Source organism: Pleurodeles waltl, chromosome 6, assembly GCF_031143425.1.
Source record: "Pleurodeles waltl isolate 20211129_DDA chromosome 6, aPleWal1.hap1.20221129, whole genome shotgun sequence".
In the NCBI taxonomy this organism is placed as follows: domain Eukaryota; kingdom Metazoa; phylum Chordata; class Amphibia; order Caudata; family Salamandridae; genus Pleurodeles; species Pleurodeles waltl.
The window spans coordinates 216,203,437-216,229,142 of record NC_090445.1 but is presented as its reverse complement, the minus strand read 5'-3'; the positions used below and the strand labels follow the sequence as shown (position 1 = coordinate 216,229,142).

The 25,706-nt window shown below is 47.0% G+C and overlaps 1 protein-coding gene across 2 annotated transcripts in view; it reads left to right on the top strand.

Moving 5' to 3' along the window:
* ITGA2B (integrin subunit alpha 2b) overlaps window positions 1-25,706 on the top strand; it is a 327,605-nt gene that overhangs the window by 25,921 nt on the left and 275,978 nt on the right. The window contains exon 1 of one of the 2 annotated variants that reach the window (XM_069237913.1): window positions 22,107-22,302. The exons of the other annotated variant lie outside the window; for it this stretch is intronic. Coding sequence (XP_069094014.1) covers window positions 22,130-22,302 — 173 coding nt within the window. The 5' untranslated portion in view covers window positions 22,107-22,129. Of the gene's footprint in view, window positions 1-22,106; window positions 22,303-25,706 lie in introns of those variants that run through there. 2 annotated transcript variants of the gene reach the window in all.

The following is a 25,706-nucleotide window of genomic DNA, read 5'->3' as shown; positions in this document are numbered from 1 at the left end:
TCAACAGTCCAAGAACCTGTCACCTGCACAGCCTTGCCCATAGTCACCACAACAGCAGACCTACAGACATGCACCCCACACACCACATGCGCAGTCACCACCATCACCACCTCATGCAGCACACCCACGTCACTTGCAGACACCACCACAACCTCCATCCATATGTCATGTTTGTCCTCCCTCACCCTGTCTGACTCCAGCTCCACAGACACACAAACGCTCGCACTCAGACCCCCAAAAACCATCTACATCACACACGCACACTGTCCATGCACCTGCACCCAAGTCCAGCACACCTCCTCCTCCTCCTAAAACCACTCCCTCTACCTCCACTCCCATCTCTTGCCCCATTGGTCCTAAGAAGCTTTTCCTTGCCCGTCTTGACCTCTTCCCTCCCCCTACCACCCCTTCCTGTCCAACCCCCCCAGCCCAGTACCACAAGCACCCAGTCTGACACTGCTCCACCCCGAAAGTCTCCAGCTGCCACTAAGGGGCACATGAGTACGACACCTGCCTCCTGCCCCAAGGACACTCCTCCCCCTCAAAACAGAGGGCTAAAGTGCCACCCCCTCCCAAACAGACTGCCAAGACCATGGAGCCACCTCCAAAACCTAGGGCGAAGGAGTCCCCACCAAGATCCACCGCCAAGGAGGCCCCACCCAAATCCAAGGCCAAGGAGGCCCCACCCAAATCCAAGGCCAAGGAGGCCCCACCCAAAACCAAGGCCAGGGAGGCCCCACCCAAAACCAAGGCCCAAGGAGGCCCCACCCAGATCCAAAGCCATGGAGGCCCCACTCAAATCCAAGGCCAAGGAAGCCCCACCCAAATCCAAGGCCAAGGAGGCCCCACTCAAAACCAAGGACAAGGACGCCTCTCACAAATCTGTGCCCAAGGTGCCCCATCCCGAACCAGAGACCAAGGAGCCCCCTTAATCACAAGTGGGCAATGGGCCCCCTTAGTAACCAGTGATCAGGGAGCCCCATGCAGAACCAGTGAGCAAGGAGCCCCCTCACTAACCAGTGGGTAGGGAGCCCCCTCCAGAACCAGTGTGCAAGGAGCCCCCTCCAGAACCAGTGGACAAGGAGCCCCCTCTGAAACCAGTAGGCAAGGAGCCCCTCCAGAACCTGTGGGCAGGGAGCCCCCTCCAGAACCTGTGGGCAAGGAGCCCCCTCCAAATGAGATGCCCCCATCCCCCTGCCACCTGAAGTCCCTGCCCATTTCCAACATGATGCCCCTGAACAGTGGAGTCCCGATGTTTTCAGGAGTCAAGTTGGGGCTTGGACTTAGCACTGTGGGCATTTGTGACTTTGGACTGGCCTTTGGGCCTGCATGTATATGTATGTTTTGCATTTTGTGTATGTTTTTGCATTTTGAATATTCATCCAACAGGAATACAGTGGTTGGAACAGTGTATGTGTCCTGGCTTTCCTTGCTCTGGGGTTCTGTTACTGTTGTTTTACTCTGCAGATGGTTCTGGGTGTGTGTGTATGGTGTTTGTTGTGCATGTGTGTGTCAATCTCCCCTCCCTCCCTTGTGTGCTAGGCGGCTGTACTCACCGTCGTTGTCTTCGTTGGCGTTGGTGCTCCAGGACAGCCATGACGTGGTACAGCATCGGAAAGACTTGCAGTTTGGGTTCCATGGTGGCCGCCGACTCCTGTGTGTCCCTGGAGGTGAGTGTCTCCTTTTATATGATTTGTTTCCATCAGGCTTTTGGTGTCATTGCTACCGCCCCAGAAATCCTGGTGGTGTGCTATGTCATAATATGGTGGGTGGATCCCTGTCTTCTGCCTGCCTGTAGGTGGCTACCGCTGTGTTCAGTGTTCGTACAGCACTGTTGGTTGGTGTGGTACATTGGCTGTCTATGGGAGGGTTCATTGCCATGGTCATTATCTGACGGTCATTACCGCCAGCCTGTTGGCGGTGATACCGCAACGTTAACCCTGGTGGTCATAATGACTACCTATATATTTTATATTATTTTTGTTGCATGATGGACATGCCAAACATTGCCATGGTTCGGCACGTGCACAGACACTTGGAGCCAAGCCAGACCCCATGGATCAGTTCTGGCTCGGCCAATTCTATTAATTTTCCTTTGGGCACTCCTCCTCTATTTGTGACTCAGGCTTAGTACATGGGCCCATCAATCACTTGATAAAATGATTTGTAAAAGGAAAGGACTAGAAACATGGAGCCCTGCCCACATGCACCAATTTGGCAACCCTACCGTCAAGGCTTCTTGTAGCAAAGACAAGTTCATGCAGTGAAAATACATTTAATATGAGTGATCCCATGGCAGGGACTTCAGGCCATTGTGTCCATAAGCATGATCACGGTGGGAGAACTACCAGGTCTAGGTGAGACAGGCAGGACCATAACTTCAGCAGGGGTGTTTGGGGTGAGACACCCCTCAAATGCATTATTGGTTTGGTAGTTGGGGCTGGGGCACCGGAGTCATATTTGCTCTGTCTGTTTCGTTTTTTCTGCTTGTTCTCATATGAGGCTTTAACTTGTTCATGTTTTGGTTCTAGATCTTAAGTATATATAGTGACCAGTTTGCCAAACAAATAGTTAATCTATACCTATTGAAGTACTCATTTATGTGTTCAAGTTTACTACTTTTTGGAATTCACAAACATTGGCAGTAGTAGGCTTGGAAATCTGTACCAGTCTCAACATTCAAGACATAGTACTAAGCAATTAAACACCCAAAAGGTAACCGGAACCAATGCTTGCAAATAGTTGTGGCAATCGTGCAGGGTAACATTCCCACACAGTTTTTTTTAGCCACTGTACCACTCTAAACAGATCCACTAATGTGAATCAGTACTGACCCTTCCCTTAATTGAAACAGTCCACCCCGAACCTCAGTTATCTCACACCTCCAACCTGCAGCTTTTTAGTTGGGAAATGTGTGATTCGTACACCCACTCCACCTCCAATCACATTGTCTAAGCTCTGGCCCTGACTTTCTTTCTATTGGCTTTCATATCTTTTGCCTACATTATCTGTTGCTTATCCTCATTTGTTAACTTCTCTCTTCAACTCTTCACCCTTATTTTTTTGTCTTTCATTTTGTCGCCTTTACTCATTTTTTCTCATTTGCTCCCTCTCGCTTCATCTGCCAGACTTACTCTATATTCTATCTCTTTCGCTTGTTCTCCACTTTTTATCTAATTTTTTCTTTCTCATCCATTACAATCTCGTCATGCCTGTCTTCCGTCTGTCATTCCCATTGTGCTTCTTTTTTCACTCTGTCACTCCTTTTTTTAACCTACTCCATTCTTTTTCTAAATGTCCTTGTCTTATTTCTTTCATTTATACTAATCAGCTCTAACTGTTTTTTTAGTCCATACTTTTTTCTTTTAACCTTGTCACGTCTCATACTTTTCTACTTTCATTCTCTGTTATTTCTTTACACCTAGTCTCTACTGTTTTCTGGTTTTTCATTTAACCTACTTCTTTTAACCTGGTCTCTCTCTTTTCTCAGTCCTCTCGCTCAATACACGATTTTGCGCATTCAATTTCATGGAAGTATGGACATTTGATCTACACCAACGATGTAGTGATGTGGGGTTTTGGTCTTTATTATTACATTTTCAGCTCTTTATAATACAGCTGTTAGCTTTTCACTATTACCTGTGCCGGGACTTGGCCACTGCAGGATGGATTAGGAGCTAAAAGCAGCCCTAAATATTTTCGAACCAGTCCCATATTTCCAGCAGTAAGATGAAGGGACGGCATGGGTAGGATGTTGTACATTGCAGACAGATCTAGGGCTTGCTAAACAAAGCTTTAGCTGTCTGCCAGGCCTAGGTATTGAATTAAATATGATACATAAAATACACAGAGGGTATTTTGGTCTGCAGTCTTCAACAAGTGGTTGTTTTTGTCTGCCCTTTCCAGCCATTGCCTGTGTCATTCACTTTTTGGATCAGTCCACTGGCTGGATATTGGTGCCAAATCATTGTACAGCACACATTTCCAACTCTAACTGTATTGGTAGTTCAGAGGAGAAACTCCATAAATATTCACATAGTTCAGAGTTTGGCACTTTATATATACTTTTGTGTATGTATTTGTATAGTGTGTGGGCCTATCTAGGAAGCAACAAATAGTTGACAGTGCAAAGCAACATTATTTCTTGGCAGGTGCAAACTGGTTCTCGGTTTCTAACAAAATGTTTGCCCCACCCACAGGATTGCTTTTAGGGGTGGGAGGGTTGAGGATCCCAGAAGCCCATTCAGCCCTGAAAGCAGCTATCTGACCCTAAGTTCCTCACTTCCCCCTCAGCTTGTGAAGGGTTTTCCCTGTCTCATGTGTGGGCCCTGATCTCAATCTTTTAAGTCTTCAGTGATGTTGAAGCTAGGTGTAGGAGTGGGGAAAGGTCCCCTGCAAGGATCTGGAGATCATACATACCTACCTCAGGCTCACTATTGCAAGCTGTAGTTTGACCCCCACCTCAGTACACATGATGATCATGCATGTGCCTTGAAGCCTTCCTAAATATATTGGATTAGACCCACAGTGGGTTTCTGTGCTCAGAATTGTTCCTTCATTTTAAAGAGAGTGACAGTCATCTCACTGGGCAGTGCACAACGGACAGTGGTGGCAACACAATGATTGTAGTTGCAGGTCAGGCCTTTTTACCTGTCGCCTGCAGGGGAGAGTTCCCTCCTTGCCTGTTCCATGATTTAATTGTTTGTTAATCCCCTACCACCCCATCCTTTGTTCATCCATGTGGGACATCGATGGTGCATGCATGTACTCATGTACTTATTTGCATGGCTGAAAAGAAGTGAAAGAAGTGCAAGGAGTGTGTATGGTGCATGTATGTATGGCCACACTGGCTTCTTTGTTATATGATCAGAATACAAGTGGATGGGAGCGCCAAGAAAGCCAATTTGAAGGGAACACTTTTAGTCATGCTACCTATGTAGTGGCCTGGCTACACAGCGTTTAAGAGGGGAGCCCTTTGGTTTCTTTAAAGCTAAGGGATTTCTCCCTGCCATTTCCTAGCCTTTTTGTTCTCTGTTTGTGCTACCTGCCACAGGTTCACACGCAGCCTGCATATATGTAGTGCCCTTTTGGGTTTTTGGGTTTCTCCTGACTGGTGACTCCCAGCATGACTACACCTTCCTGCTTACATTCTGGACAAAGACATTGGCTACCCCAGTCTGCTTGGAGGTATCAAATGTGCAGAACTGTCTTGACCACTTACAGTACTGAACTACTGAAATGTGCAGTCTTTCTGCAAGTTGAGTATAAAGACAGAACAGAAAGAAATGACCAATTAGTAATCCAAGATTTCTTATCTACATCAAAAGTCACCAGAGAAGTGAGATCAAGAAACTGCTTTAATGTTTTAGCTCAGGGTTGCATTATCTACCGCCAACTCAATTTGACAGATTCAGAGCCAGAAACATGGGAACTCCACTCTGACTTCAAAGGAATAGCTTTCTAGATTCTACTGAGAAGGAAAGCTGTCCTATTCCTTAAAACAAAACATCCGAATCCCATGAGGCTTTTACGTTCTACAATAGGTTGGACCGCCTTAAATGATCAACATCATCAACTTACTGTGGTGGAGAGATCAGTGTCACCGGTGGCCACCCAGCCATTTAGGTAATGAGTTTGTGTATGGACCCAACAAAGATCTTCCAAGCACTGGATCCAGTGAGACATGAGCTCTCGGACTGCTGCATGGTGTGTTCAACAGGTCCTGATGCTGCCTACAATAACTCAACCTATGTGGTAACACAGATCCCGCCACAAACCAGCCGGTGGGGTTGGGGAAGGGACTGCTGCTTTATCAGCATCAGGTAGCACACACCCATTGAGCAACACAGAACTCAACACACGGCATGGGCGCTGCCTGTTTCAAACTGCAGACAATATTAAAGATACATGGGAACCCACAGTGGGACGAGGACCCTCTTACTTAGTGTGAGACCTAACCCACTTATCTAACAATGCTAGAACAGCTTCCCTCCTTGACTCAGGTGCAAGAGAATCTGGCAGAGCTGTCCCTCATGATGCTGGGACATAACTCTTCTACTGTGAAAGGTTTCTGTTCAGGTTAATGATAACACCCTTACAAATTTGTTGCTTCTGAATCATTTTATGCACAGAATTTCATTTTGTGAGATGTATATTAAAAATCTTCTTTTAAAAGACTAAGAACTGGCTGGATGTTCTGTTATTGACCTGTATTGTTGACTTTTTCACTTCAGAAAGTCAAACCCAACACCATCTTTGAGCAAGCTTTAGATTGCTCGACCCACCTGCCTTGTGCGCTAGTGCTAAATGTTGTACTTGGTGATCAGTTTTGGGTTCATCAGAACTGATCAACCTATCCAAAAGCTTCCAGTTAACATTCTTCTCCACATCTACATCACCACTTTAAAGAATCACATAGAACACTCCCCTCCTTTGAAAACTTGTGAAGAAAGGGAGCAAATCAAAATGGCAGGAGACCTTACACTACTGGAAGTACACCACTCTAACTGTGGTTCCATCATCACTCCTGTTAAACCCACCTACTGCAAGATCACAGTCAACAGAGCAATGAACAGAAGCAAAAGTATCTTTAAAGCTATGAAGTAATGTACCAATCCCATCACAGAACCCGCTATCCCGCCGTCAGCCAACAGATGCAACACTATCAACCACCTCTTCATGGAGAAAATCAATAAAATCAGATCTAACATCACCCAGTCATCACCCACATCCACACTATCACTTATACCCAGTCACTGTAGCACTACATGGTCATCCTTCAACACTAACTACCTCAAAGACCTCTCCAGCATTCTGAAATCACTCAAGGGCACCTCCTACAAATATGATGTGCTTCCCTCTTCAAATCTTGGCAACAAGAAGCTCTCACACCCCTTCTTCATATTGTCAATGCCTCACTAACCATGGTTGAACAGATCCTCTCTTTGCTGAAAAGCCTAAATTGGATTCACCTGACCTTTATTTGGAAAAATCATTGGAAAGGCAGCTGTCACCCAGCTCCAGGAGTAAATCAGTAAGCAAGGATATTCTACTTCAAAACTATCATTTGGTGTTCAGACAGTGATGCAGTACTGAAACAGCCACAATCCAATAAGTTGATAATGCCCTCTTCCTCATAGACAAAAACAACCCTTTCATCCTGGTCCTGCTCGACTTCTCCACAGATTTCAACATCGTCAACCATCCAGCACTGATTCACATCATAAGAATTTTCATGGGCTTTACTAGTTCAATCCTGCAATGGTTCTCATCGTACCTCACAAACCAAGAGCAACTTGTTCAGATCCCAGGCTTTCCCCATCACCTTCGGAATCTCCCAGGGATCCATCCTGTCATTTATCATATTCAGCTTTTATGTGGAAGTCTTGGGAGGCATACTTGCAGGTAGCAACATCAAAATCAAACAGCGTGGTAATGACAGCAAATTCTACTTACAAATGTCCTCCACCAATGACACACAGAGACTCAAAGTCTGCCTCAAATGCATCCAAACCTGGATGTCAATAGACTACCTGATGCTCAACCCCATGAAGACCAACTTCCTCCTGCTCACCAACAACGCTAAACATTCTCTGATTCAAAGATGGTTGTCTGAATTAAACCAGATGGGCTTCACACCCCAACTTACAGAACAGACAAAATCCCTCAGCTTCACCCTCAACTCAACCCTCACTCTCAAAGAACACATTGCCAAGAAGTCCAAAGACTCAACTCTCTCTCCTGAAAAAGTGGACCCTTTTCTTCCAGGAGAACACTTTAGAATGGCAGTTCAAGTCTTAGTCCTCTCTCAAGTAGATGGAGGTAATGCTCTGCTCAGCGGTATCCCAAAAACCACCCTTGCTCCCCTGATCCTTCCAGCAGCAGCACAGCTCATCAATGGTCTGAATCCACCTCATCACCCTAGCAGTAAAGGATCTAAACTGGCTCTCCTTACAAGATCTGACCATCTTCAAGATCATTGCCTCCCTGACAAGCCCCTCTCTATCAAGGCTACTGTGTAATCTAGCTAGCAATCAAACATTATCTAGAAGTCAGTGCCAGACAAGCATCTCCAACATCACTTGATTAAAGACTAAAACAATGTAGGAGGGGAAAAAACAAGCATTCTCAGCCAACACCCACAGGATCAACAACAACATCCCCTCTGACATCTGAACAGAACGATTATATGACGGAACACCGACTTCCGAAACAACTAGTGCCTTAACAACGAGGTCGGAACACCGACCTCGTTGTTACTACTAATGCCTTCACCACGAATGCCTTAACAACGATATTTTGTTGTAAAGACATTCCTGATAAAAGCATTAGTAATAGGCACCATTGATCCTACATCCCTCACCCCACCCCAAAACCTAAAACCCCCCACCCCCTCCCCAAAACCTAAAACGCCCCACCCCCCCAACCCCACCCCAAAACCTAAAACCCCCTGACCCCCACCCCCTCCCCAAAACCAAAAACTCCACACCCCCCAACCCCGCCCCAAAACCTAAAACCCCCTGATTCCCCCACCCCCTCCCCAAAACCAAAAACGCCCCACCTCCCAACCCCGCCCCAAAACCTAAAACCCCCTGACCCCCCACCCCTCCCCAAAACAAACCCCCCTCAAAACCGCCCCAAAACCTAAAACCCACTGACCCCCACCCCCTCCCCAAAACCTAAAACACCCCACCCCCCCAACCCCACCCCAAAACCTAAAACCCCCTGACCCCCCAACCCCTCCCCAAAACCAAAAACGCCCCACCCCCCAAACCCCGCCCCAAAACCTAAAACCGCCTGACCCCCAACCCCGCCCCAAAACCTAAAACCCTCTGACCCCCCACCCCCTCCCCAAAACCTAAAACGCCCCACTCCCCCAACCCCGCCCCAAAACCTAAAACCCCCTGACCCCCCACCCCTCACCAAAACCAAAAATGCCCCAACCCCGCCCCAAAAGCTAAAACCCCCTGACCCCCACCCCCTCCCCAAAACCAAAAACACCCCACCCCTTCAAACCCGCCCCAAAACCTAAAACCCCCTGACCCCCCACCCCTCCCCAAAACCAAAAACGCCCCACCCCCCCAATCCCGCCCCAAAACCTAAAACCCCCTGACCCCCACCCCCTCCCCAAAACCAAAAACGCCCCAACCCCGCCCCAAAACCTAAAACCCCCTGACCCCCACCCCCTCCCCAAAACCAAAAATGCCCCACCCCCCCAACCCCGCCCCAAAACCTAAAACCCCCTGACCCCCACCCCCTCCCCAAAACCAAAAATGCCCCACCCCCCAACCCCGCCCCAAAACCTAAAACCCCCTGACCCCCCACCCCCTCCCCAAAAAGCCCCACCCCCAACCCCGTCTCAAAACCTAAAACCCCCTGACCCCCCACCCCCTCCCCAAAACCTAAAACGCCCCACCCCCAACCCCACCCCAAAACCTAAAACCCCCTGACCCCCCACCCCCTCCCCAAAACCTAGAACACCCCACCCCCCAACCCCACCCCAAAACCTAAAACCCCCTGACCCCCCTCCCCCTCCCCCAAACCTAAAACACCCAACCCCCCAACCCCACCCCAAAACCTAAAACCCCCTGACCTCCCACCCCCTCCCCAAAACCTAAAACCCCCCACTTACCTTAGTCGTCCCCTCGTCACCTCGTCGTCCTCCTTCGCCGACTCCCTTCTTTGTACCTTAACTACGCATGTTCGTTGTTCAGAACATATGTAGTTAAGGCACAAAATAACGGAGTCGTGGTTAAAAAAAGCGTTGTTGCGCTTTTGTTAACCACAACTTCATTACTAAAACGTCGTAATAAAGGATGTTTCCCGAACAGAACCACCTCCCTGTAATTCAAAAAGACACTGAGAACCTCACATCTCCTAAGAACACTACCTCAGATAAGTCAGCTTCTCAAACCTTCCATTAGTTCTACCTCCTCCCTCTGTCTTCTTCGCCGTGCAACCCATCCTCACTGGACTTTGCCCTCTGTACAGCTCTCTGTTGCATACCAGCTAGGTTCACGCTCTAGAAATACCAAAACATACATACATACAGGGTGAAGGCCCTGGACACCAGTGGTAAACGGCTCTGATTATTGTAATCTGAGCCCAGTAACCCCTGACAATCCAGGGACTCCTGAAAAAGTTCCCACACCAGGTATGGTGAGTTATCTCTCCTTGAAATCAATATTCTGATCGGTGGGTGACCCTGTTGTAGGGTATGGAAGATTTATGGGATGCTGGGAGAGTGGCTGTAATCCCAAGGAGAGTGGCACCTTCAAAGTGACAATGAGTTAAGTGGTGTGTGAGAAGGGCTACATTTTGGCATTGCAAGTGTGTAAGCTCCTCTGTTACTAGCTTCAGCTTCTTCATTAGGCCATTTCAAAAAAGTGTACTAGGGCCTCATTTAGAGTTTGACTGATGTGTACTCCATCACAAATATGAGGGTTATCTCATCCACTGTATTACAAGTGCATTATATCCTAATGAACTTGAAATAAGGTGGACAGGATGTCCATCATGGTTCTGACAGAGTGCCTGTGCACCAAACTCTAAATCAGGCCCCTCGCTTGCATTTGTAACCTGGGGTGACCTAGTCAAATGTGTTCTTTTGTCTGCTGCAATTTTCTGTGGTTCACCACAATACAAGTGGCTGAGAATTCTAATGGTGCGCATGATAAGTGTGAGAAAGTGTCTCTTTTGACATGATTAACCCCTCACTTTTTGCCTGGTATTTAATGTGGTTTAAGAGTTGTTAGTGCTAGGGTACCCTGCAAGCCAGGTTCCCTGGGCCAGATCTCTTTCCCAAAACTGTTGTGATGCATTTACACAATTGTTAACCCCTTTAGATGGCTATCTAAGTCCCTAGTAAATGGTACTTAGGTACCCAGGGCATGGAGTACAAAGGGTAGACCCCTAAGGGCAGCAGCACAGATTGTGCCACCCTCAGGGACCATGTATCCAGGTGCACCCGGCACTGTCATTGCAGGCTGAGTGTCCTGGTGCCATCCCAAAATGCAAAACAGACATGTCACACAGCCTGTGTGACCTGTCCACTGCATGCCATATTGGTAAGCCACCCCTCTGGTAGGCCTTCCAACTCTAAGGCAGGGTGCACTACAATGCATGTGTGGAAATGAATGCATGAGCAATATGCCCCTACTATGTCCTTGCCAAACCTGTGACTTGTAAGTGAACAGCGCAGCCATTTTAAATGCATGTGCTGGACACTGGTCGGTATGAGTTTCACAGCTACATGATGGCCACTCTGAACCCTGGTTTGTTTGATATCAAGCAACTCAGAACAATAAATCCAAACTGGTACCAGTATTGGATATATTGCAAAAGGTACCCATAGGCCCCCTGCAAAAGTTAACTAACCCTGGCATGGTTGCTGGCTGGTCACAGCCAGCCTGCCACCCCCAGGCAAGATTCTGGAACCCTGAGGTGAGAGCCCTTGCTCTCTGGGTTCAGAAAACAAAGCTCTTCCTGAGCAGAGGTGTTACACCTCCTCCCCCAGGAATGTCGACTGCCCTGCCAGCAAGCTTCAAAGGGCTTACTGCCTTTGAAACTCGACCCCCAGCCCTGCTGGTAGCAGCAGATGGCTGCCCCTGTTGCAAACCCCTACTTTTGGCAGGAGCAACGTTGGGAAAACGCACACAGGCCAGGAGGAGTGGCCACCCCTAGCTTGCACCACCCTTAAGGTGTTGCATGCAAGGTGACCTCCCCATTTCATTTTCCTCCATCTTGCATAGTAGAAAAATGGCCTATCAGGGATAGGGAAGTGACCGCTGCCCACAGGAAGTGGTCAAATTGTGGGTGTAGCCACCCTAAGGTAGATGACCCACTGGTCACTACCAGGGACTCCCCTTAATGCCCACTAAATACAGTATGTAGCGGGCATCCCTAGACCTGCAGATCAGATTCCAAGGACACACGAAGGCCTATAACAAAGAAGACCCAAGGCTTGAGAAGGGCATTCTTGCTGCACAAAGAAAAGGGTCCAAACCCTGCCTGCTGCACCCAGGACTTGCCAATCGCCACTGAAGGGGGTGCATGGACATTAGCAGACTCAAAAAAAAAACAGAGGACCTCCACCCTTATGAAAATCACCAACGATCTCCCTCCAGAGTGAAGGCATCACTCCTTGCAACAAAGAAGCAAAAGTCCAGTGAAGTCCAGTTCATTGACCGGCCACTGACCAAGGAACCGGACCCAACAGCCAGACCAAATACCACCCACTTCGACCTCCAGTGACTGAACTGTGCAATAGCCTGGGTTACTGGACACCCAACGTCGGACACCAAGAAAAAAAGTCCACTCTGGGCTCTCAAAGGACCAGGAGCAAGCCCCAGTCAAGGGACTTCAGGACACATCAGACCCACCCTCCAGAGTGGCTCTGCTGACCTGCAATCCACCCTCAATGTGACCAGCCTCCTGCTTCTAAGGGCACCTTTGCACACAGCTCCCGGCTCACCTATCTGCTCTGCACTTAGCCTCCATGGTCCCTGCACCGGAGAACCAGCTGTGCTCTAAGTGTCCCCCACCCCTTGTGACCCCCTACACTCCAAGGGGACCCACCGGACTCACCTTGAAGTCTGCCTGTGCATTGCTTTTCCAAGTGGTACCCCGCAGTGGTCCTCTCAAGCTCCAATGCATTTTCAGCAGTTGCTCCCACAGGAACCAGGAGCCACCCGAACTTCCCCGGCTGGTCCACAAGACATCTCAATGACCTCAACCTGTAAACGAAAGGAGACAATGGTAAAAGCATTGCCTGATTTTAAACACATTTTTAACGTTTTCTCCCATTGATTCCTAGGGTGCGTAATTGCGCACATAGAGACTATTTTTGCTAAAATTTGAAAAATCATAACTTTTATTGATACTGTGAGTACTAAAAATACTTAGCCCTTCACCAAGATTGGTCTAACTGCTCAACCAAGCTACTATAAAAATTAGAGCATTAGGTGGTCTAGTTTTTACCTCTGTATACCAAGGTGGGCTTGCCTGGACTCTCTACACAGTGCACATCATTTTTGTACACTATATAGAGAGTCAGCCTCCTATAATAGCCAGGCCACAAGTAGCAGGAAGGTGTTGGACAACCATTGTGTGGCAGGAGTCTAATTAAGCAACCAACTTGACCACCCAACTAGCAGTGACAACACCTAGCTGTGAAATGCATAGGACCAGTGGCAGAAGGCCCGACTGTTTAAGTGGAGGTGTTAGAGATGGGGTCTTTGGTTGACAGTCAGGTAACCCCCTGTTCAAGCAAGGACCCTCACTCTAGTCAGGGTAAAAGAGAATCACCCTCAGCTAACCCCTGCATACCCCCTTGGTAGCTTGGCAGAGCAGTAGGCTTAACTTCAGAGTGCTAGGTGTAAAGTATTTGTACCAACACACACAGTAACTTAATGAAAACACTACAAAATGACACAACACGTTTAGAAAAATAGGAAATATTTATCTAAACAAAACAAGACCAAAATGACAAAATCTACCATACACAAGTCAAGTTATCAATTAAAAAGCAAAAAGAGTCTTTATGTAGTTTAAAACACACACTAACACTGCTAGCGTGAAACTGTACCTTGGGTGCGTCAAAAATAACCCCACATGGGCGAGTGTGCGTCAAAAAGGGCTTGCGATGCGTCAATTCCACTCACGAGCGGGACCTTGGGTCAGGCACTTCATTTCTTCTCTCCGCAGGAGAGCGATGCGTCGATCCGGTCAGCAGTCTCGGGCCCGGGCAGACCTTGTGTTGTTTTTACACGCCCAGCGTTACTTGCATCGGAAATCCAGCCGCACAATGATTAAAAAAGCATGCAGCGCAGGTTTCGATCTCTGAGTCTCTGTCATCGAAGCTGCGTGTTGTTTCTCCAGCTCCATGCGTCGATTCTTCGGTCATGTTTCCGGCGAGTGTCGATATTCAACCGCAGAGCCAGCGGCACATCGTTACTTCAGCCACAGATCGGATTTGCGACAAACTTTTCCCCACACGGAGCTCTGTGCATGAATTTCTCACTCTTGGGCTGCCAGCTTTTCCTTTCAGGGTCCCTGGAACTGGATGGGCACCACAGGGTAGAGGAGGAGTCTCTCCAGAGACTCCAGGTGCTGGCAGAGAGAAGTCTTTGTTGTCCCTGAGACGTCAAACGGCAGGAGGCAAGCTCTAAATCAAGCCCTTGGTGATTTCTTCTCAAGATGGAAGGCACACAAAGTCCAGTATTTGCCCTCTTACTCTGGCAGAAGCAGCAACTGCAGGATAGCTCCACAAAGCACAGTCACAGGCAGGGCAGCTCTTCTTCCTCAGCTCTTCAGATTCACGTCATACTTTGCAACCTCTCAGTCCCTTTTGGTACCATTAATCACCTATCCTCATGATGCACATCAATGAGTCAGACTTAAAGGCAAAGCTCTGGACTCAATTGTATCTTTTGTCTTCAACTCTCTAAACATCTCCACATTATCTCGGCTCTCACTTTTACACCTCTGACTGACCACTCATCTCTGTCATACCACAGGGCTCCCACAGGGCTCTGTTATCCCGACAAACTTTAAACATCTACATGTGGCCACTGCACTTTCTTATTGAATCTTTCAGCCCTGATTGCAGTTTGGGGGGGATGCACAGATTGTGCTGAACCTGGAACCCGAGTCAGCCACTGGCATCACTTAGCTCATGTCACACCTACGATTGACAGTGGAATTTCTGTTATCAACGTTTATTTGGAAAAGTGCAAGGTGGCCACTGGGGCTTCTGAATACTCTCTGCAGGCCAATGCTCCGTGGGTAGGTGTTTGGAGGACCCAAGCAGGGCAAGCACCGTGAATGGGTTAGCAGTATACATTGGCACCTCATACTTTTCATGAGTTAATTGGGCACATGCTGCATACTGTATGTGGTTTTAGGCAAGCTACCCACTTGCTAAAGTTAAAATTGCATTCAAGGGAGGGCAGGCCACACTGTGAATGCTTCTGTAGGACAGGTAATAGGACCAGGTAGGTAAGGCAGGTCAGGTCACATTCTGGATTAATTTCTAGGGTCTTACGCTACAAGATATACAGGCTACCATGAGAGTTATATAGGATGGGTAGATAGACAACACTCATAAAGCTTCCACAATAGGGGCGTCTATCACAAAATGTGAGCTGATTTGTAGGATAGATTAACAGACATTCTGTGCGGTATGGGTGTGCATGACAAGTAGATAAACCACAATTCAGCATTGTTAAAATTATTTTATAGTCAGATTCCCAGAATCAGTGAGGAAATAAGTGGACGGATCACTTGGTTCACAAGGGCAAGATCAATGGGCCGCCTTGGTGTCTATGTCTCCTTGAGGAGTCGTTTGGAAAACCGGCTCTTTGGTCGGGGCATTACTGATTATGGTGAAATTGACAAGCTCAGTGTGCAGAATGTACAATCCCTCTGTGTAGTGCACTAGCTCTATATTCATATGAAATAGATGAAGGAACAGAAAATGCCACGTCTTCTTGTGTTCAATGGCAGGGGGCACAGAATACAAACCTCCATGTTTAATTCCAATTCAACTTCTCCCAAACATACTTTAAGTTATGGAACTGAAAGGTTTAGGGTAGAGGTGAGCAGGAGATCTAGCTTGCTCGTGACAGTGCACAGTTATCAGGAATGCTGCTGATGGTTATATTTTGTGAGCACAGCTACTTGTTTGTTCCAACTTTACAACAACCATTGCTACAAAATGTTGGGACAGAATATAGGCCCTCATTATGATCTTGGCGGTCTGGGCCGTCATGCCGGCGGTGGCGGGAAATCCCACCATCCAGCTTGGCGGCCCAGACTGCCACATAATTAAGACAGGGAGGGCAGCCATAGGCGGCCCTCCTCTACCGCCAGGCTGCCTCCGACAGGCAGATCCCATTTCTCACAGCCTTTCCCTGGTGGGTTTCCCTGGCAGGGAAAGGCTGGCAGAAGGAGTGCTCTGGGGTCCCCATGGGGGCCCCTGCACTGCCCAGGCACTTGGCATGGGCCCCTGTGCAGTGCCTCATCGCGCAGGTCACTGCCCGATCTACAAAACCCCCCTGGTCTGCCCTCCGAAGTCATTGCTACTTACCTGCTGGCAGACTGGAACCGGGGCACCCCTATTTCCATTTCTATTGCCTATGTGTTTTGGGCACCACTTTGACCTCTGCACCTGACCGGCCCTGAGCTGCTGGTGTGGTAACTTTGGGGTTGCCTTGAACCCCCAACGGTGGGCTACCTTGGACCCAACTTTGAACCCTGTAAGTGTTTTACTTACCTGTGAACTTAACATTTACTTACCTCCCCCAGGAACTGTTGATTTTGGCACAGTATCCACTTTTAAAATAGCTTATTGCCATTTTTGCCAAAACTGTACATGCTATTGTGATAATTCAAAGTTCCTAAAGTACCTAAGTGAAATACCTTTCATTTAAAGTATTGTTTGTAAATCTTGAACCTGTGGTTCTTAAAATAAACTAAGAAAATATATTTTTCTATATAAAAACCTATTGGCCTGGAATTGTCTTTGAGTGTGTGTTCCTCATTTATTGCCTGTGTGTGTACAACAAATGCTTAACACTACCCTCTGATAAGCCTACTGCTCGACCACACTACCACAAAATAGAGCATTAGAATTATTTCTTTTTGCCACTATCTTACCTCTAAGGGGAACCTTTGGACTCTGTGCACACTATTTCTTACTTTGAAATAGTATATACAGAGCCAACTTCCTACAGAGGGCCATAATGTCTCCATAGAGATCTCATAGGTAGGGGCTAGGAGGGTGAGTGAATAAGAAGAAACTGTCAGATCACTGTCATCTTAGGTCTTTTTGTGGCCCGGAGCCAGACGTGTTTTGGGCCCCACTGTTTTGAGCAACTTTTAATTTAATTGCCTTTTTCAGTGGATTTGTTTTAATGTATATATAAAAAAAAGCACATTAATTATTCAATTTATATGCTTCAATAATAATCAACAAATAACTTTATTTGATTATGAAAAAAAAGTAAATATATATATATATGTATGTATATACACACACACACATACATTATCCTATGCTGTCCAGGTCTTGACCCGAATGCACAATGGTGATTCTTTTCACTGTGCAGACCTTTTAACAAGTAATGTTGTTTCTCAGGGCAACACTACAGGTGGCATGGGCAAAGGAATTATTACCATGAATTTAATTTCTTCCCGTTCCTAGCAATCACACCATTGCTCTAGGAAAGTCATGGGTCCCTGTCCCAAACTCCCAGTTCACCTGCTCAATTTAAAGTCGGATGAATTGTATTGTGTCCTTTGGCTCCACCGGTGGTAATCTTTGACCCATGGCCAGACTCACATTGGCCTTATTTAGGGCAGGTATTTCAAAGTGTTGTTTCCTGTATGGGAATGCCAGGGAAAGCCTAGTGGCCTGGAACAGGAAAACAAATAATTGTCCCCAACCTGCTGGGAGAAAACTCTGAGTGAGTGAGGGACATTTATTTTTTGTTCTTCAAACCAAACTTCTGTTTAGGGAGTATCCGCTTGTACTAGCTGAATTTTCTGGCTAGTAAAATTGATTCTGCTGTTTCCGCATCAGATAAAACTGCGAGTGGGAACACCAGATCCTCCTATTAACTGGGCAGAGTAGAATAACACGCTGGATTTCTGCTCCACATAGGTCATGATCGGGCCAAAGTTGGATTTTCTGTCTGGTAAAATCAGGTCTGTTATTCCTGCACCAATTTAAGGGGCATATTTAAGAGCCCCTAACACCACCATAGCATTGTTTTTTTACGCTAAGGGGGCGCTAAAGTACCTTTTTCCACAAGCCATATTTACAAAGTGGCGCAATGCATGCATTGCGGGCCCTTTGTAAACCCTTGTGCCACATTATGCCTGCACCAGTCGTAATATCTGCAAGAGGGGCGTTCCAGCGCTAGGAATTTTAACATATTTGACACACCATTTTTGGTGTCATTTTTAACACCAGAGTAGGCGTTAAAATGATGCTCCCATAGAAACCTATGGACCGCCCTGTACTTTCCTACACTAGCGTCAACATTTTTGACGCTAGTGTAGCAAAAGCCTCACAATAGCATCAAAAATGTTGACGCTATTGTTCTAAGAACTGCCATGGTGCGCCATATTATAAAACAGCACAACTGTGGTGTCATTAGGTGCCGGTAGGGGGACGCAGTAAAAGTGGTGCCACTTTTTTATGGGTGAGCGCAAAGCGATCCGTCCATAAAGTAATCTCTCTTTGGGCTTCAGACCACGCCCAGGTCACGTCAGTCTCTTTCATTGGTTCCTGGGCTTGCTCTTTAAAATCTGATTGCTTTCATTTGTGAAAGGCATGCATATGTCATGCCTTTTCTGGTGTTTAGCCCGCCTACACAGCACCTGTAAACTACTAGAAACATACGAGGCTCGATGTTTCGAGCCTGGTTTCTGGACTAATTTATCTGTTAATTTTCCCCGCAGCGCGATCTCGCTGGGGTTTACATAGCACGATCGCGCTCTGTTTTTTCGTTTTCAATTTCAGTGCGATCGTGCTGTATTGTTTTTTTTTTCATTTCATTTGTGTGGCAAGAAAGGTTAGGAGTTTACAACGCAAATAGCTCCAACTCGAGCAAACGCGAGCCTCGTTGCATTGAAAATGCTTGTCTTAACTGTGGGCCTAAGTGCGGGAACACCAGTGCTTAATTTGTGCTTGTTGTTTCCGGTGCTGAGCACCAGCACTTATTTTTGAGGGCCGGGGCTTATTCTTCTGCCTCAAGCATTTGCTGCGAGCAAAAGACGCATATGGGAAAGAAGGATGAAGGGAAAAACGAAAAAGCGTCACAAATGGAGAAAGTAGAAAGCTGCAACAGTGAGTGGAGGGGCAGGGAGTGGCTTTATATGGATTAAAGAGGCCCGAGGTGGCTCTAGGATTACGCCGCCTCAGTAGTCCATGTTCACACATTTAATTGCAGCAGCCGCGTGTTTAAGAGGAGAGCTTTGAGTACCTGCACTTTTTTATTTACAAATTAAGCACTGGGAACACTGTACTCATTGTTGGGCTGTACTGGAAGGTCGTAGGTCCACGGTTGACTGCAGTTATTATATTTCCAGACGGCCACACACAGTGGAATCTGTCCTTCAACCTTTTTAAAATTCTTTACCTAGTGAAAGCAACAGTGGGACATCAGACAGGATATCTGCAGCCCAGCACTAAAACAGTCATAAAACTGGCAGTGAATTGTGTCGAAGAAGGCAAATTTCTGTCAACAAAGCATGTTTTGGTGGCAAAGAACTACTGAAAGATCACCATGTAAGCAGCATTTTTTGTGCTGGCCTAGAGCTCACGATTGCCATGCTAATAATACAACTACTAACAATAATACCAATGTAAATATGCAGGACGTTTATATGGCACACAGAAATTTAGAGCGCCTCTTGGCACTTTTTGGTGGTTGTGGATGTTTATAACTCAACGCTTATGAACTTTCCAATGAACTTTGCTGGAATTTAAAGCCGCCATCTGCAAGTTAATCAAAGATCTTTGCAGCAGGCTCGGAAGCCACTCAGCTATCCTACGGGAGTTTGCAACGAGGCTTACCTTGCAGTTTAGAGACGGTAACCCTGAGCGAGAGCATCCTTGTAGCAAGGGGAATTTCGTAGTAACGCATCTGACTCCAGCTGTGAACTGCTGTTGTTTCGAAGTGGGCCGTGAGCGATGCTTAATGTGTTTAAAAGAAAACAGGGGCTTTGAAGCAGAGCTGCTGTGACACCAAGCAAGTGAGGCAAGAGATTCGCAACCCTTCCCAGAGGAGCTTGCTTGTCTCATTCCTCTAAGTATCTCTCCATTCGTTTTTCATCGTTCCATCCACCCGCTGATAGTCAACATTTCACCTTTGTATTCTGTCATCCGTTCAGTCATTCATCCAACATTCAGTCTGTTACCATTCTGTCCGTCCGTCCACCCATCCACATCGAAAACTATCCATCTTTCTCTAAACCTATCCATCACACATATCCATCCTTTCATTCCGTCATCAATCCCCCTTACATCCATTCATCCATCCGTCCTTTCAGTCATTCACCCATTGTTTCACTCATCCATCCATACCACCACTCACTCATCCATCCTTTCACTTCATACATTGATCCATCCTCCCTTTCACTCATCCATCCATCCTTTGACTCAACCATCCATTCTTTCACTCATCCACCCACGCTTTGACCCACTCATCCATCCATATAGCCTTTCACTCATCCATCCTTTCACTCACTCATTTATCCATCCACCCTTTCACTCATTTCTCCATCCATTCACCCTTTCACTCATCCATCTGTCCAACCTATCATCCAGCCATCTATCTACATTTTTTCATTCTTTCACTCATCCATCCTTTCACTCATCCATCCTTTCACTCATCCTTCCATCTACCCTTTCACTCAGTCATCCATCCATCATCCACTCATCAATCCATCCATTTACTCTTTCACTCATCGATCCATCTTTTCACTCACTCATCCATCCGTCCCCTCATTATCAATCCACCCACCCTTTAACTTATCCGTCCATTCACCATCCACCATTTCACTCATACCTCCATCAATTCATCCTTCCTTCCGCTTATCCATCCTTACATCAACCATCCTTTCACTCATATATCCATGCATCTACCCATCCATCCTTCCACTTATCCATCCATCCTTCACTCTCATTCATCCATCCATTTACCCTTCAGTCATCCATCCATCCATCCACTCATTCATCCATTCACCCTTTCACTCATCCATCGGTCCACCCTTTCATTCAGCCATCCTTCTAGCTTCTCTTTCACTCAATCATCAATCCATCCACTCTTTCAACCCATCCATCCCTTCACTCATCCATCCATCCACCCTTTCAACCCGTCCATCCATTCAGTCTTTCACTAATGCATTCATCCACCATCAATTTACCCTTTTCCTCATACATCCGTTCACTCACTCATCAATCCTTCCTTTTATCTTCCATCCACCTTTTCACACACCCACGCATCCATTCATCATCCTTCCTCCCTTTCACTGATCCATCCTTACATTGATCCTTTCACTCATTCATCAATGTATCTATCCATCCACCCTTTCACTCACCCACCCTTCCATCCTTTCACTCATCCCTCCTTTCTGTCCTCATCCATCCATCCACCCATCCTCCCTTTCAGTTATCCATACATCCATCCTTTCACTCATGCATCTATCCATCCACCCCTTCACTCACACACCCTTCCACCATTTCACTCATCCCTCCATCCTCACTTGTCTTCTCACCCTTCGGAGCCTTTGTCTGCCGAGATGCAACAGAAGATGCTCATCAAAAACCCAACCCCACTGTAGCTGCTGAAGGGGAGGGTTTACGACACCCCTGTGCTCCCGTGTGTTCTTAGGAGCCGGCTGCCACCAAGTGCTGGCATTGCCAAACGCCAACGTTGCCTAGTCTTAATTCTGCCCCATGCCTCTTTCTCCCACCACCTTACACTTAACAGTCTCTTCATCTTGTTCTTGCAGGTTCTTTTTCATCTCTACTTTCTACATGTGCCACTGTTTTCCTTCTCTTTCACCGTGTCTACCTTGCACTGGGTCAAAGTTTGATGAAAAATATGTTGGGGGTGGAAGGTATTGAGGGTGAAAATCCCAGGTGAAATCCGACAGACACTTCATCATAGCCGACTAAAAGCCTTTGTACCCAACTATGTACTCCAGAATATTTTTTTAGTGGGTGTAACAATCACCTCCACTACTGGCAGCTATGCCCCTGCACATGAAGCACTTCAGTGCCAAGGGGAGAAGACCCAGGCTGCGGATGCTTTGCCAGCTTGTTCTTTACAGGGGGATACTTGCCGATAATGAACCTCGGCAAACGGATCAGAGAACTCTACTCCCCCAACCTTTAAGGAGGCGGCACTTCTATCCTCGGCCGGTTGCATGTTCTGCTGCTGAGCCTGAGGTCCTTGTGATAAGCAGAGCTTCCCCTCGCCTGTCCGATAAAAGCGCCAAGAACAGAGTGAAAGCAGGAAGTTGGTCATGCCTGCTAGGTTTGGATCCGTGCCACAACCTATCAGTCGCCCCTTGGGAACGGAGCCTGCAGATCTGCACTTGGAGTGCCCGGAGGAGCATGGCCGCTGCCACGAGGAGGCCTTCGCCTTTCTGTCCGCTCCTTCTCTGGTTCCTTCAGGCTCACATGGCCCTCGCCCTAAATCTAGCTGTGGAACACGCCCAGGTGTACTCTGGGCCTCAGCACAGCTATTTCGGGTTCTCCTTGGACTTCTACCGTGCCAGCGACGGGAGGTAAGGAACACTGGGTCCCTCTGCTTCGCTTGACACCAGGGGTGAGGCCGGTGCAGGAGCCAGATGCCTGGTTCTTCAGGCGGGATCCTGGTTCTTTGCTCATGCTCTGTGGGGTTATTTCTGTTTGGCGGACTCTAGCCTGCTACATTTAGAGATCTCAACCTTCCCGGCAGAGATCTCTGATCCCTTTCGGAGAAGCCACTACTCCAAGGGCTTCACTGTACGTTTGCTGGTTAGCTGCCATATTTCATGTGGTAAGTGAACGTTTGTATTAAAAACAAAACCACTCAAAGCGGGTGGATATTTTTAAAAACAAAAAACCCAATGGCCCTGGCAGCCTGGAATTGGACACCCTTGGCATTTACTCTCAGGGTGGGGGAATGAGTTTTCCTTTTGTCTGTTTGGGACCACCAGGCCTCTCCTGGAGGTCATGAATGGTAAAAAATATCAGAATGTACACCTTAAACAGGGAGGACCTGTGGTCCCAAGTCTGTAGGGCCATCAGGCTAAAGGTCCAGCCAGAGCCAGCGGGGCTGAGTTGGCGGAAACATGACAGTCTGCCTGACTTTACATAAAGCGGGTGAAATGTCAGTTTGCAGGACAGGGTGCGTCAGAACACCGCCTGCCAAACTCTATCTATGTACTGTGTCCAGTCACCTTTTCTCACCTGTGTGAGTTTAACCAGCCTCAATGCTATTACCATATGACTCCATGCTATCAAGGGGGATGTAATATCCACTCCACCGCATGCATTTGCTTGCCCGTGCATTGTAGGAGTTGATGTCATGCTCACTTGCATAGACTCAATTGCACCACATTGGAGTTAACAAGTGACCGTGATTATGGGTCAATGTCTCTTGCCAAAGTGTGCCTCATTTGTTTGTGATAGCTGATTGAAGGTGACAGGGTAATTGGGGGCAGAGGGCTAAGAGGAGTAAAGGCATACTGGATGATAGGTACAGTAACTGCTGCACGAAGTCCAACAATTTTCAGCATAAAAGTGTTGTAGAACAGAGGCTGGGAGGCGCTGATTTGTGACGTGGAATTGATGGTAAGCTATTTCAGAGGAAGGGTGCCTCTGGCTTTATCTGTTCTCCAAAGGGGTGAGGGGTGTAATTACAACTTGTTTATTTGCTTAACTGCTTACTAGGGAACTTTGAGGCCTGGTTTCTACTTCTGCCTTTCAGGATTGAACACATTATGTAATCCTGGGCAAATCCCTTTATCTCCTCGTACTATCATAGCCTGCTCTGCCAACACTGGGAGTGATGGCCAGAATGGTCTCTGCAAGTATCAATCATTACATAAGAATTAGACACTTGCAAGTAATCAAAACAGGATTTTGGAACACACAGGGCAGACAAAATTATAACTGACCACCTAGCTGTGCCTGCTGTGTTGCTTTATGGGTGAGGGTGGGTTCTATGGGCTCAGGAGATATTATGCCAGAGGCAGGATTGATTATTTAGAAAATCTGAAGCTTTCTAGGGAGGCTAGTGATTCTGATTGGCTGTAAGTTTTGGAGCAGAGTCAGTCAAATGTCAGGCTCTGCAGGGTGGTTCGAAGGTAATTTCTGCTGCACCCGTGGATATTCTAACAGACAGCTCAATTGAGGCTCTACTGTCACTGTGAACCCATCTGCTACACTAAAGTTACCATTTTCAACAACTTGAAATGTAAGGGTCTTGGTAAGAACAGTGTTTCACTAGCAGATGAATCTCCCCTTTCAAAGTTTTTCATCCATTTCCTGTGGGCCCCTTGTGGTATCCTCATGGTGTCCTTTCCATTATTTGTTCCCTTTCACTTCCCTAGTTTTCTTTTCCCCTCCCAAAGGTGTTCTCTTTCCTTATTATAGGTTCTCTCCTCTCCCTTCCTTATAGCGTATTCTCAATTTTATGCCGTTTCCACTCCTCTGTTTATATCTCCCTTATGCAAACTGTCTTCCTACTTTTACCAGTTCCTTCCCCCTACCGCTCATTAAGTTTGGCATTTTTAATTTACTTAGAAAATATGTGTAATGTTCTTACTTATTAGGGCTTGCAGCCAGCACTATTAATCCACTGGCATGTTATTGTGTCATTCACATCTATCTTTGGCCCATTGCACCATTTAGCATGGGCAATGAGTCAGCCCACTTCAGCGATTGGCTAACTTTACTGTGAGTGATGACTTTTGCCCTGCCACAGAAGCGCACTTCCACAAAGTAGTCTCCTTAAGTGCCATGGACTACTATGGCAATGTAAGCTTTTCGAACCCAAAAAATATTTTTGCTTTTAGCCATTTTTTTTAAATAGAAGAAGGACCTGGCAGCTTCCGAAACAATAAAGATTTGTAAAAACCATGACAAAACGAAATCAATGACTGTCAAAAGATGACCTACTCCAAGCCTACTGGCTTTACAAATGCTTGTTTTGCTCTCCTATTGCATAACTGTCAACTCTTATTTCCATTTCATAATCGAAACTAAATGCAAGACTTATGAAAGTGCAGTTCTTTCAAAAGGAAACATAAAGTGACCAAAAAGCATTAGGCCCCATAATTAGGGTGTTGTGAGCCTGGGTCCCAATGCAACTGCACCTTCTGCACTAAAGGTAGCTGCAGCCTTGAGAAACAAGCTGTCTCCTCTGCCTCTTTCACTCCTTCTCCTCATGCCTGGCGAACTCTCTAGTCTGCAAAACAGACTCTGCCGCTGAGAAATGTGTTGCCCCTTCTTTGCAGCAAGGGTGTCCTCTACCCTGACACCAGCACGGACAATGAGCCTTTTGTAAAGGCAGATATTCATAACTTTGATGCAGTGGGCCCCTCACAGTCTTGGGCCAAGTACCACAGCTCCTGCTTCTCTAATGATAGCTATTTCCTTAAAAGCAGGCAGTCTCTTCTGCCCTTTGCTAAAAACATGCCCCCCCCTATGTAGCCAAACCCCCTTTCTGCTATCTCTCAGAGACCCAGCTAAGATATCTCCTCTGCTTCAGTTTCACCTCTGTTTGGCCATTGGTAAAAGGCCCAAAGTCACACTGGCACAGCAAATGCGTAATGTGCCCTAATGTCAGCAAGGAAGCACAATACAACAGCCATACATGGGGTTTATTTGGTCCTTCAAAACCCTAGGCCCTGGTGCCACTGCACCTGCAGCACTCATGATACCTCCAGCCCTACGGAGCTGGCTGTGTCCTCTGCCCAATCCACTCCACTGGGCCATCACTCCTAGGTCTGAGGTCCAAAGCAGATTGTCTACTCCATTCTATAAAGAAATGAGAGGAAAAGTCAAATTTCTCACCCTGTGGTGCTTGGGCCCTGTTCCCTCCGCATACATTTGGCCTTGCTCATAATGCTAGCAAGGAAAATGGCTCACACTCCCTTTTTGTTAGTAAGACAGCTAGAATTGGAGTGTGGTGCTCCCTCAC